At 43.1% G+C, this 13,273-nt stretch overlaps 1 protein-coding gene across 1 annotated transcript in view; it reads left to right on the top strand.

Moving 5' to 3' along the window:
* Positions 1 to 12,761, top strand: part of ablim3 (actin binding LIM protein family, member 3) — a 34,427-nt gene extending 21,666 nt beyond the window's left edge. The window contains exons 7-23 of the mRNA XM_070913790.1: positions 970 to 1,057; positions 1,193 to 1,251; positions 1,352 to 1,423; positions 3,114 to 3,275; positions 4,381 to 4,410; positions 4,560 to 4,686; positions 5,799 to 5,894; positions 6,241 to 6,291; positions 9,103 to 9,237; positions 9,456 to 9,526; positions 9,749 to 9,917; positions 11,166 to 11,195; positions 11,546 to 11,601; positions 11,865 to 11,931; positions 12,040 to 12,047; positions 12,178 to 12,258; positions 12,648 to 12,761. Coding sequence (XP_070769891.1) covers positions 970 to 1,057; positions 1,193 to 1,251; positions 1,352 to 1,423; positions 3,114 to 3,275; positions 4,381 to 4,410; positions 4,560 to 4,686; positions 5,799 to 5,894; positions 6,241 to 6,291; positions 9,103 to 9,237; positions 9,456 to 9,526; positions 9,749 to 9,917; positions 11,166 to 11,195; positions 11,546 to 11,601; positions 11,865 to 11,931; positions 12,040 to 12,047; positions 12,178 to 12,258; positions 12,648 to 12,761 — 1,416 coding nt within the window. The remainder of the gene's footprint in view (positions 1 to 969; positions 1,058 to 1,192; positions 1,252 to 1,351; positions 1,424 to 3,113; positions 3,276 to 4,380; positions 4,411 to 4,559; positions 4,687 to 5,798; positions 5,895 to 6,240; positions 6,292 to 9,102; positions 9,238 to 9,455; positions 9,527 to 9,748; positions 9,918 to 11,165; positions 11,196 to 11,545; positions 11,602 to 11,864; positions 11,932 to 12,039; positions 12,048 to 12,177; positions 12,259 to 12,647) is intronic.
* Positions 12,762 to 13,273: the final 512 nt, after the last annotated feature.

Below are 13,273 nucleotides of genomic sequence, written 5' to 3'. Positions count from 1 at the left end.
TGCCAATAAATATAGCAGCCTATTAATGCCGCCGGAGAGAATGGGGGCCTCGTTAGAAATGGTAACAGCAGTTGTTGAACTGATACCGTATGACCACAGACGGTAAACGCTCGGCTGCTCGGAAAGCATAAGACGGAAATGCTGCATCCTCTTCTGGCTTCCCTTTCAGAGTAACCTGAGACAGACAAGCAGAGTAGGGATTGGTTCAAAGGCAGCCTAGATACGATTAAGAACCATACTGCTCACTGGCAGCCCTTGGAGAGAGCACAATTTCCTGCAGATCACATAAAAGTAGTTTTATGAAAAGCAGGTGCTAGGTGTGTTCATATGAGGCAGTTCACGTCTCCTTGGCCACATGTCAGCAGCGCTTCTATAAATAGAAATCCTCTAATGGTGTGTCAGAAAGGCAGAGGTGACGGGACGGGGCCACGCCTTGGCCATCAGCCCTGCGGAGACATATATGAGAAACATCGGGACCGTGAACTGGACTGGATTAATGGACAGAGGCGGCACTGTGACATCATATTGCATCATTTCATGTGCCCGTTTCACCTGCGCCAAGTGTGTTTGGATGTGTTCCCTGGGGGTGCTCTGAATGTCCAAGGACACGTGTCCTTCACTTACATGGCCACCTACTTCCCTCTTTCTCTCTGTAGCATACACACATATACACACACACACTTTTCTTCATGTGACTGACCTACAGGGATCTTTGCTCTAATTATGGTATGAAGGAAAGTGGGGGGTGGCTATCACGTGATTGCTGTATGCTGGTGAAACTACTACAGGCTATGCACTGATGTCTGGATACATTACGAGGCCATTGGTGGTCAGGCAATGTACAGTGGAAAACATATGGAGATAATGACCAGCTCAAGGTGGAGGCGCAATTTGTAGATTAGCCCTCACCGTGAAACTGTTTATGATGATAATTTATGTTCAGTCACACCTCTCCTCTGCTCCTCACAGGCGGGAGGGAAGCACTACCATCCGACCTGCGCTCGATGCTCCCGCTGTAACATGATGTTCAAAGAGGGAGAGGAAATGTACCTTACAGGTGAAACCTGATGCCAACACATCCACACACACACACACACACACACACACATACTTCCCCACGTAAGATGAATGCATGGCATGTGGGAACACCCAACGCCAATCTGTCTTCTCTCCCTCTCTCGCTCGTCTTCAGGATGTGAGGTGTGGCACCCATTATGCAAGCAGGCAGCGAGGGCAGAGAGGAGACTCAGGGTGAGATAGAGTTTGAAATGAACATGTTCAAGTAAAATGACAGCTGTAATTTCCTCACTGTGTGCACTCTCCCCTCTCTTTGTCTGTTCGTACCTCACAGCACAGACGCCTGTCAGAGGCCTCCATCTCTCCACCGGGCTCCTCCATAGGCTCTCCCAGTAGGGTTATATGTGTAAGTAGCCTGTAACTTTGCAGCTTTTAGCCACTGCCGCCGAGCTTACCCTAAAAGCACAATTGCTACACCAGAAACACAAGCGCTACCCACAGGCTTGAGTGGTTAAGCACCAACCTGAGAGGCAGCTCACTCCCTTGGCCTGTTCACTTCACTTGTCTGTCTCCTATCCCTGTTCTAATAACGCTGAGGTGATGGGAGTTAGAAGTGAAAAAATTATAAAATATCTTGTTTCTATAGCACAGCACAATATTATGTCACATGTTTTATGTCTGTGATGACCATTTTCAGTCATCAGTTTCCAGTACTGATATGGTGATTTGCAAGTTGAAAAACACCCAGACGTGCAGGGCTAAACTGGCTAAATTTGAATGAAAACTGAACATTTTACGGGAGTATTGTGGCTCCAGGGATGGTAGTATCAGTCAGTGCACCACTTTGGTCCAGAATAAAATTTTCATAAAATGTTGTACAGACAATTATAGTCCCCAGAGGATGAATCCTAATGGCTTTAGTGATCCCATAGTTTCCAATTAGCACCACCAGCAGGTCAAAGTTGTTGTTAAACATACAGTGAAATATATCAACATTTAAAAGATGGATTGGCACAACATTTTGTACAGACATTTATGGACCCAAGACAATGTATCCTACTGCCTTCGGTGATCTCCTGACTTTTCTGAAGCCCCACCAGGAGGTTGACAGTATTGGTTTTGAATGAAATATCTCAAAATTTCCTGCTGAACATCAATCAGTATGTTAATGTTTACATTGTGATGTTTGCATTTAGCTCACAACGCCACTGCACCTAGTGTAAGTACAGAGCCGCTAGCATGACTGTAGACTCTCAGTCTTGTTCAGACCTAAAGAAAGCAGGTAATGCACTTTTGGCTAAACTAAATAAACTAAATGTATTTAGTAGTTTTAACATAGACATCTAAACATTTTTTGATGTGCAAATCACCAAATCAGTGCTTCCTGGTTGTCCATTTAAAACCTCAAAATATATGTATACACATATGAAAAAATATGGAGGCTAGTTGGGGAACATACCAGGTTTATGTGAAGGTTGTCACTGTGTATTATTGAGTTGGACAAGTTCCATTTCAAAATGAGGCTTCAGCCAGATATGGAACAGTGTCCAACTGTGCTGCTTGGCAGTCTGCTGAGTGTTGCTGCATGTCGGCAGTATTAGCATGTCAAGGGTTGTCTGCATGCGAGCAGGAGTCACCGCTCTCTGCTCAGCCCTGGCCCGCTCTGCTCTCGTCTCATAATCAATGACCTTTCTGTTTAAGGTGATGGATGAGGGAGAAATGCAGTGTAAGCACGCTTGTCGTCCATACTGTCTCCTCTCCCTCACTCTCCCTAGCTGTCTTTGCATCCTCTGCTCTCTTTCCCACACATGCTGAGCTCCTGAATGTCAACAACTTACACTGCTGTCAGGTTCTGCAGCGTACATGTGTACTTTTGACGAGCGCACACACACACACACACACACACATGTATGTGCGTGTGCAGGCTTGTGTGTGCTTCATCAGCTCTTTCTCACTCCTCTGCATGACTGGCTCACTGTCACCGGTGGAGTTTCCATTTTACTTTGTTGCCGTGTATCGTACATGTGGTTGACGTTGGGTCTTGTGGCTGTTGTCTCTGTGTTTGGTGGGTGTATGTGTGTGTGTCCTCTCTCCAGGCCAGAGTGAAGAATGAGTTCCTAGATTATAAGGACCTAGCTGCCCTGCCAAAGGTCAAGGCCATATACGAGGTCCAACAGCCAGACCTCATATCCTCCTCATACCAGCCCTACCACAGATACACCTCTGATGACAGGCTAGACACTTACAACTATGGGGAGGTACTGCTGCTACACACTCCAGGCCAAGCTTAGCACTGGTCTCATCATCGGTCTTGTTTTCAGAAGAAACACCTTTGTTTAGTTTTTGGATGGAGCTGTGCTCAAGTGTGTCTCTTCATTACAGCTCAATTGTACAGTATTTGTAGGGCTCATTATTTTCATTTTTCAAAATTTGATTCTGTGGATTATTTTGATTTGATTATTTGAAATGGACATTTGCATGAATGCATTTAAAAGTAAAACATGGGACTCTGCTTCACTGTCTGAAAGCATTTACTGAGCTGTCAACATCGCAAGAGGACCTTGTTAACTGTAAAGCATATTTTATGAATGCATGGGGACATGAAAAATATTTTTTAACAGAAAAGTATTTTTTTGGAATTTTCTGTGAAATTTTGTAAAAATCAAAAGTGATGAGCCTTAAGTATTTGTGAACATCTTATAGTACAGAAGTTACAGATTGGTGGATTTTACTGCCTACAGGCAGTTCACATTAATTTCTGGTACATGTCTTATTACAAAAGATATTAAAAGAATGGTTTCGACATTTTGGGAAATAGCACTTATTCGCTTTCCAAGAGTTAGACGATACCACTCTTATATCTGTCTGCTCAGTATGAAGCTAGATCCAGCAGGCAATTAGCTTAAAATTAGGTGCTGCCTATCAGCACCTCTAAAGCTCACTAACCTAGCCCAACCAAGAAATAGTCATGCAACATCTTGTAAAACCACAACTTGATGTTTTTACACTCCAGTTTGTGTACGGGAAACTGTTCATTAGTGAGCTCTAGACACACATGAGAGTGGTATCCATCTTCTCCTCTAACTCTTGACAAGAAAGCAAATAAGCTTATTTCCCCAAATACCAAACTATGCCTTTAACTGACTTTAAAATAATTATGTGGCTGCTAGTCATCACTTTGTCCCATGAAGAGAACCCCACCAATCATCCATGCAGGATAAAACAAAGCATTGATTGCATTTGAAAAGACTGTCTGGTCTTTTCTTGTGGTCCTGGTAATAGATGATACATGAAATATTGCTTGTCCTATACTTCCGTGCTGCAGTACAGATAATAACTCTACTTTCTCTATTGATTCTTCAGTCACTTGGGACGCTCTCTCCCTATTCTCAGGTAAGCATTCTTCCTCCCACCCAAGTAGCAGAGCACTTAGGACGAGTTTAAACAAGTGAACGTCATTTGGGCCTGTCACTAAGCTATTTGTCTCCCTGTTGCCCCCCTCCTCTTTTTTCACTTCCACCTTGTCTCATTTGTCTTTTCAGGACTATGACAGCCTGGATATGAAGCAGAGGCGGTGCTCCAGTCCAGGTTATATTGACTCGCCGACGTATAGTCGTCAAGGCATGTCACCCATCATGCCTCGCTCTCCGCAGCACTATGGCTACCCGGGTGAGTCAGAGGGTATTCACTCCTAGGTGTCTGCTTAAAACCTTCAAGTTATCAGTCGATTGAAAAAAATATTAAAATAAGTTAATCATGCTGTACTTCTGCACAAAGTTGAAGCACTTATGGAGTTTCTGAGATGAGTCATTTTTTTTTAATTTTGGGAATAATTCTACTGCAGTTAAGTCGTTTTAAAGGAATAGTTCAACATTTTGAGGAAGATGCTTATTTGCTCTCTTGCTGATGTTGACATGAGAAGATCGATACCGCTCTCATACGTGTCTGTTCAGTGTGAGGATACCGCCAGCAGCCGATTAGCTTAGCTTAGCATAGCATAAAGAGTGGAAGCTGTCCGAAGGAAAAAGAATCCACTTACGTACCAGCATCGCTTTAGCCTTAGCTTCACTGTGATGTTGCCTGGCAACCGGTGGAGACTTCAGGGAGTTACTGTTGCTGGTGTAAAATGGCAAATTATCATTTTTACACTTCAGTTTATGTACGAATAAAAAAACAGAGATATAACATATTTATTAGTAAGCTTTAGAGGTGCTGGTAGGCAGATTTTGGACAGAGCCAAGCTGTTTCTAGTCTTTATTCTAAGCTAAGCTAACCGACTTCTGTTTTTTGTGTACAAACATGAGTGGTATCAATTTTTTCATCTAACACAGCGCAAGATTTCCCAAAAATGTCGAACTGTTCCTTTAAGAGAGATCAAATTGCTTGTCATTTCCATTTGTATGTCATCACCACTCTTATATTTGAACAAATATGCTTTCATAGAATATCAATGGTGACAAATGATTTACACATTCACTGCCTTAGGCCAGAACGTCTTTCACTTCACTCCAAAATACTTCTTTGGCTATCTCATATGCTGCAGTTGCTCCTTGGCTGTCATTTCATTTAACTCTTACACATGTGCCCTGACACTGTAATTACTGTCATAAGACGACAAGCAACCTTTGTCATCACACAAGTGGAAAAGTTATCCGATGTCACTCTATAACTTGAATGAATGTTAAGGCTGTTTGGTTTTCATCTGCATGGATGAGACTTGTGTCGAGGCCTTCCTTCATGCTCATGTTTCCTTTGCTGTGATTGGCTGTGGCTGGCTGCAGGCTCTGAGAGTGGCAGGAGTTCACCTTATTATGGCCAAGATGGGCGGTCAAGCACACCCACCACAATCCAGCCCCCTAAACATTTTCATGTACCAGGTAGGACTCCTCATTGCACTCTTCATAATCACATAGATTATTTTGCTCCGTGGGGGGAAGATTTCATCAGCCATTATCCACTAATGTAAATCATTCAGAAAGGTCATTTTGAGTTCCGTGGGAATGAGGGGGTGTGAAAATGTGACTATGTTGTATTTTTATACAGCACATAATTGCTCTGGCATATTCTTCCCCTCATACTGCATCTTTACCTCCTTTTACCTGCCTTTACAACCATCCCTCCTACCTCCACCTCCTCGCCTCCGATCATCCTGGCAGAAACTCACATCCTCTCCTCCTTTACTCCTCCACGTTTCACCTCTCCATCTCCTCTTTCTCTCCTCAGCCACAGGGGACCCCAACATCTACAGGAAGCCTCCCATCTATACGAGAGCGGGTACAGTGCAGTTAGCCCCGCCTTAGCCTGCCTGTCCTCCTGTCACTTTAGTCCTGCTGAGTTTGAGTACTAGATGTAGATGTTTTTACCAGCCTATTGATGTTTTTCAAGTGATTGTGATTTATTAGCAGTATTGATGTTCCAGTTACCATCGAAATGGAAGCCAATCAATAACAAGACCAGATGAATCCAAAGGATTGACTTGAAAATGCACAAAGGAAATAGAGTTTGACTCGTACAACTCTTTTCAGAATTGAAGATAAAGATCAATCAGGCTTATTGCATTAGTAAATGGAGCAATGTTTAGTGTGCACGCCACAAGCACACGTGCATGGCTGCTTCATGGTCGCAGTTCCCGCAGCACGACAGGTTCTTGTCGGGGGTAGACCGTGAATGAGGTGAAGGTTGCTCAGGCGTGACAAGTGTTGAGTACATGGGACTCTGAGGAGACGCAGCTCACCAGAATAGAACAACGGAACAAAGCACGGTGGAAAACTGTATTATAACTGGAATTTATATTTGCTCTGGAGACTTATTTCTCAGCCTCTCCTAGTTAACCAGTGGTCAGCATGTGATTTAAGGAGATGTTACTCTAATTGTTTTCATGGCAGAATCCGGAGACAGCTGTTGTGGTCGTTTTTTTTGTAGGAAGCTGAGGGAGTATGTGAGAGAGGAAGTCTGATTTCTTAATTGTGTGGATTTATGTTGTCGTTCAGTCAAAATAGCACGGCAGTACGGTTAACACAAGATGCTATTTTTGCCTTTTTTACAAGTCATTAAACTTAAATGCACTTCCGCCATCTGGATAGCATGCTTTGGTATAAACAGGCAGTAGAAAAAGATTCGCTAACCCCCGTCACATTACACTGGGAAAGACTTTTCAGCTGAGAGTCACAAGGCTTAAGATCTGTTGATTGAGGATAGTGTGTCTTTGTTGTTGTCCTGCATGTTCTTCCGTACTGTATGTGTTGGTATTTGTGGGGTAGTTATTACTGTGTCGGCCTGTGTGTGGACACTTTCACCCTTCTATGTTTCTCAGCTATAATTAGTACATCACTGGCCATAATGTTTCCATGCACAGATACATATTTGCTCATGAAGAATAAAGTAATTTCAGCATCCACTGCGAATGTCAAGTTCAAAAACCTTTAAGCTTCCCTTGTTAGAATACCGACACTCAGCACATACATCAGTCATATTGATCCTTGTCGTGCTTTATGTCTTCCTAAACAGCTATTGATTATTATTTTCTCTTGTTTCAGCACTAAGCAGGATTGATGTAAATCCTAAAGCCACAACAGACACATGTGAAGTTGTGTTGCTATGCGCATCAAAGGCCAGTTATGTACTATTCAGTTAACTAGTTTGCTACCTATATAGAAAAGAGGCTGTATCAGACCCCAGTTTTTTGGCCTTGTCTTGTTCTCCGTATGGGTAGCATAGCTCTCACATTGTCACATCTCCCTTTGGGTCGTTCCAATAATGTTTCCCTTTTCTTTTCACCTCCAATCACTTTTATTCACTTCCCTCCACTTTCTGCTCCACCTTACCCGGTGATCTTGCCACTGTAAGTATCTCCCTCCTCTCGCTGTCGGTAGATAGATATTACATATGTCTGTCTGTCTGTGTGTGTGTGTGTATGAGTATATGTCTCTCCTCTTGTGTTTGTCATCTATTGTGAATACTGTATATCCATACTTCCAGACAGAAGTTTCAATCTGCTGTTAAACTTGGCTTCGAATGTGTGTGTGTGTGTGTGTGTGTAGCGCCCGGTCGTCGAGCTGAAAGTGTGTGTGTGTGTCCCAAAGATGAGAATGTCTGCCATTGGTGTCATGCATCATGTATATAGGAATTCAATGGATCATGGATTGGGGCTGGCATGGCTAATGGCTAACAGAGTGAAGAGCAATCTATCTGACATTACACTGCATGTCACCCCCATTGACTTCCATTGACTGTGCTTTAGTGCAGAGTGGCATCAATATCATCGCCTCACGCCCCTCATGAAATGACTGTGTTCCTCAGGCTGAGCAGTTACTGAACTCACTTTGATGCTGGTTATTTTCATGCTGCTGGCTGAAATATTGATCTCCTCTGACAGGAATGGTGGCTATGATGACACGATATGTAGCATTAATGTACTCTCGCTGTACATCTTTATGATATTCATTAACACATTTTCCTCCGTAGCACACATCAGTGCACACAGTGTCTTATCCTGGTAGTTTGACATTTTGGGAAATACGCCTTTTCACTTTCTTGTCTAAAACTTTCTGAGTCTGGAGTTTCAGTTAGCTTAGCTTAGCATAAACACTTGAAGCAAGGGCAAACAGCAAAATCTGCCTACCATCACCTCTAAAGGTCCCTAATTAACACATCTTGTGTGTTTCATCCATACAAACACCAGACACAGTGTCCAGGACTCTTCTCGTCACTGTGAGGTTGCCAGGTAGCTGGTAGAGACTCCAGGAAGTCACGGCTCTCGGCACATGTAACCTCTGCAAAACTGGACATTTTTACACTTTGGTTTTTGTTCGGATTAAACAAATTAGATGTAACATGTTCATTGGTGATCTTTAGAGGTGCTTGCTGTTTCCCCGTTTCCAGTCTTAATGCTAAACTAAGCTAACTATCTCCTGGCTCTAGCTTCATATTTAAGAACAAATATTGGAGTGGAATCAATCTTAACTTTTGGCAAAAAAAAGTGAATAAGCGTATTTCCCAAAATGTCAATACATTTCTTTAACAGAATTACCAGTTACGTTGATTCTGTTTTTCTTTTCTATACTAACTTGATCCATTTCTTCACAGACAATCATGTGGACGCAGCCACCAAAAGCAGGACCAGCGAGGACATCCTCAGATCCTCCAGACTGTCCACTTACTCTCCTGAGCCATACACCCAGTCAGAGTCTGACTACTACCCATACACCAGCTCCCCCAGGGGTAGGAAACAGTGTCATTTCACTGAGTTTTTGAATGGCAAGCTGCATAGTAAGCTGCATTTACTCATTTTCCACTCGACCAAATACAGACAGGGAAGTACAGTTCCCTTTTGTAACTCCGTGTTGTCATATTTATTCACTCACCCTCTCTGTTACTGCGCTCCACTCTGAGCTCTATATTCATACAAGAGAATCTCTTTTATCTGTTTTCTCTCTCAGCCTATCGGATGCCGAGAAGACGCTTCTCGACAGGAGGAGATGAAGAGAGTTGGAGTCACAGTCTTCAAAGAGTAAGAGCTTCATTATTTTCTTTCTCTCTTTCTTCAACATCTGGTTGACGAAAGTCACCTCCTCAGAAACACTCATAAATAATGCACTTCTTATGATATGGTGCCTAAACTATGCCCCTTTTCTTTATTTGCGTCTTTCTCCATCTTGCATTCACTGTACATTAAATTAGCAGTTTTCCCTCATGTCCCAACCCTTCTGCCTCTTTTTTTTCTCCCTCTCAGATTGGGAGTGGCATCGGGAGGATGATCCTAAAGGAGGAGATGAAAGCCAGATCCGGTTCCTATGACAACGACCCCTGGGGCAGTGCAAGGAATTCTCGTAGTGGGAGCAAGGAAACACTCAACACTACAGGCTACGGCACCACAGCGTATAACAACACTGTCAACGGATGTAAGGATCCACCCTGCCCCCCTACACATCTCCCTCTTTGTCTCTTGTTCTTTCTGGCTGCAAGTTCATGAGTGCCTGCACCTCTGACTGTATTGCTGCGCAGCCATGTCTTTGTCCCTCCCGGTGTGATCATGTGCTTCCACGAGGTCTTTTTATGAGCCTCCGCTGTCATTGGGGCTTGGTTGTGGATGCAGGTCAGAGGGGGTCATGGCTGCTGCAGGCGGGGTGGTTTATTGAGATGGAAAGATGTTGAGATAGCTCAACAGCTGCCGCTGAACCTGCAGTAGGCCAGTAGCAGCAGCAGCAGCAGCGGTGGCCTGTCATTGTTGTGGGGTTATCTGATCATACTGATTCTGAACATTTCAAGCTACCAAAAGTGTTCAACTAGGTGTGCAGACGTGCCAGATATGATAAAGCCGGACCTGAAGCTGCCAGAGTTGTTTGTAAGGACCAGGCTTCACTGGTCACGCAGTGGATTGGGACTGTTATTTTAGCCCCTGACATTCAGACACCAGCCCGTCTTCATCACTATCCAGTGATTCCCTTTTCTCTTCACTTCCTTGCTCCATCTCTTTCACCATCTCCCTCATCAATTTGCATGCTTACTCCAGCTTTTTTCTCCTCCTCTCTCTCCTGATATCGCTCTCTATACCTCTCCATCTCTACATCTATCCATCCATCTATCTGTGTATCTATCTCACTCTCTCTCTCTCTCTCTCTCTCTCTCTCTCTCTCTCTAACACACAGCTGGTGTCCCATATCCTGGTTTATTTATGAGCAGTAAGATCTCTCATTAAAGCTGTTTCTCTGTTGGGAGGGGACACAACTGAACGGGACTCTGTTGGCCACGGTTGAAAGGCAACAAAGCCTTGTAGCCATACAAGCTGTGTTGTGCGATTAGATGGCGAAGCGTGCAGTGTGTCTTTGTATGTTGTTTTTATTTTTATTTTTTTATTTCTCCCCTTCTTCCCTGCACCAGTCCTGCCTGGCCTCTTTCTGCCTTGTTGCCCCTTTGATGTTTTGTGTTCCTCCCAGGGCTTGATGGGTACCCAACTTGCTCCTTTTCTGTTTCTTTGTTGCGCCTCTAACTAGACAGACGGCTGTCAAATCTCTACAGCAATTTCCCCTGAATATGTTTTGAGGAATTTAATCAAAATTTAGAGCAGGGCCGATTAAAAATACTGCAGCGTTTGTGTTTTTTGCAATAAGGAAGATGTCATGTAACCATATGATCTCTTCATTTTGCAGCTCCCAGATCTCAGTACAGTGCTGACAGTGGTGAGTTTATCATTTATATGTCATAAATATTCTAAAATGATTTAGGCTTAATGCAGACCATCTCAATTCATTTAAATAACTATGTTTAGTTTTTGAATGGAGGTTGGCATTTGGTCATAAATTATGTGTTTGTGCTGGATTCAATGACCTTACATCAACAAAGCTCCAGTATTTTGTGCACATATCTCTAACTTTAGGATTTTTTTCTGTTGGTCTTGAGTGCCATCTTCTGGCACTGACCTGGCATTGAAATCATAAGATTTCAATGTGCCAATCTACATGAAAATAATTGAAAATTTAGCTGTTGGCTTGACTAATGTAATATTTCACTACTGTTTTTTGTATTTTAGATTTTGTTTGTAAGTCTGCCTCGCTACCAGGATATGGACGCAATGGCATCCAGAGGGTGAGTCCACTGAACAAGACTCAACACAGCATGAATAGCTGTGTTTATTATATAGACTCAGGGCTTATGTTTGATGGCTCTCACTTCTTTATAATTGCATCTGTTATATGATAATAATATTAACCTTGAGGCACTATAATTGGTTATTGTTAGGGCTGTTGTTATTCCCAAACTCATTACATAATGTTTCATATCTCAGTTTAAAAATATGCCAGTATCTGTTTACATTTGTAAACTGTTGCTGCCCCTCTCTACACCCGCAGCCTCAGAGTGCAGATTGCTACCAGTACCAGTATGACAGTGGCAGCGAGGTCAACTGGGGAAGCAAAGGTAATTTAATATGAATGTAAAACACCTACCCTTTATTAGATTGAAACAATTAATTCAATGCTTTTTCTATTGTACTGACTTAATTCTCTTTCTCTTTCCTCCCAGCAGAATACAAGGTAAGGTTTTATAATAATCACTTGAATAATTCATTCCACATGAGTTAGCCTATATGTTGAGTAATCCCAGTGTTATTGTACCTAAGTGTCTGAAGTATGATGAAGCACGGCTACCTCTCCCTCTCTGCAGATTTACCCCTACGAGGCGCTCATTGTCACCACCAGAGGTCGCAACAGGGTGCCTAAAGATGTAGACAGAGCCAGACTGGAGGTAAGTTATGAATGGGCCATTAGGCTCAGTGTGCTGGGACGTGGCCTTGGTCCAGATAAAAACTGGACGCCGAAGCCAAGATTTTAGAGATACTAAGACTATACCCACAGCCGAACCCCACCCACCTCTAAAACTTCTGACAAGCCACCAACCAAACTCTCTAAAATGTTCTTCAATTGAACTGTTCCTGTAAATTCCATCTCCTTAAATTAACATGTGAACTATGTGTGTAATTTTTGAATTAAAATTTGTCTTCTTGTCATTATAACTTTGATGTCCTCAATGGCAACTAAGGCCAAGTTGAAAAGAATAGCATATTAGAAGAATGTGACTCTTAATTGGGTACAATGTGGTAACTCTGTGGCGTATCTTTATCCTTGTGTTCTCAGCGTCACCTTTCCCCAGAGGAGTTTGCCCAAGTGTTTGGCATGACTGTGGAGGATTTTGACCGGCTGGCTCTGTGGAAGAGAAATGAGCTCAAGAAACAGGCTCGACTGTTTTAATAACATGTGGACGTCCGTTGAATACTGCCATAACTTGAGTGAGAGACTTGACTGGCTGTAGGAGCGGGAAGAACGAGATAGAAAGACTTCTACTCAGTTTCACTGCCATGGCTGAGAACCTGTTCTAGATCTCCTTATATGACGAACCAAATTCTGGTCACACCGTTGTGGACTTTCTGAGATACCGAGGGAAGGCCGCAGAGACATTATGCACAGACGGACTGATAAACTGTTACATGGTTGCCAGTGCAACTGTGGCTGTGTGCTGGATTGGTGTGTAAGCAATAGAGACTGTAGTACAGTAGTGTTGTGCTTGTCTTAAGCCTGAAGGATGGAGGAAGGCGTGGCTGTGCCCTTATAAGGCCACATGTGGGGATGTCTGTGACCAAAGCCGCAGTACTAAAACATAAAGAGGAGAATTTTGGCTTTGCCTTATTTGTTATGCTCTCTTAGTTATGAGTGTGCAGCACCAGCAATCTGAATGAGTAGAATAGTAGATACAGTATATCATT

The sequence above is a fragment of the Enoplosus armatus genome, chromosome 10, assembly GCF_043641665.1.
Source record: "Enoplosus armatus isolate fEnoArm2 chromosome 10, fEnoArm2.hap1, whole genome shotgun sequence".
Lineage (NCBI taxonomy): Eukaryota > Metazoa > Chordata > Actinopteri > Centrarchiformes > Enoplosidae > Enoplosus > Enoplosus armatus.
The sequence above is the reverse complement of the archived record's forward strand: the minus strand, read 5'-3'. Positions and strand labels throughout refer to the sequence as shown.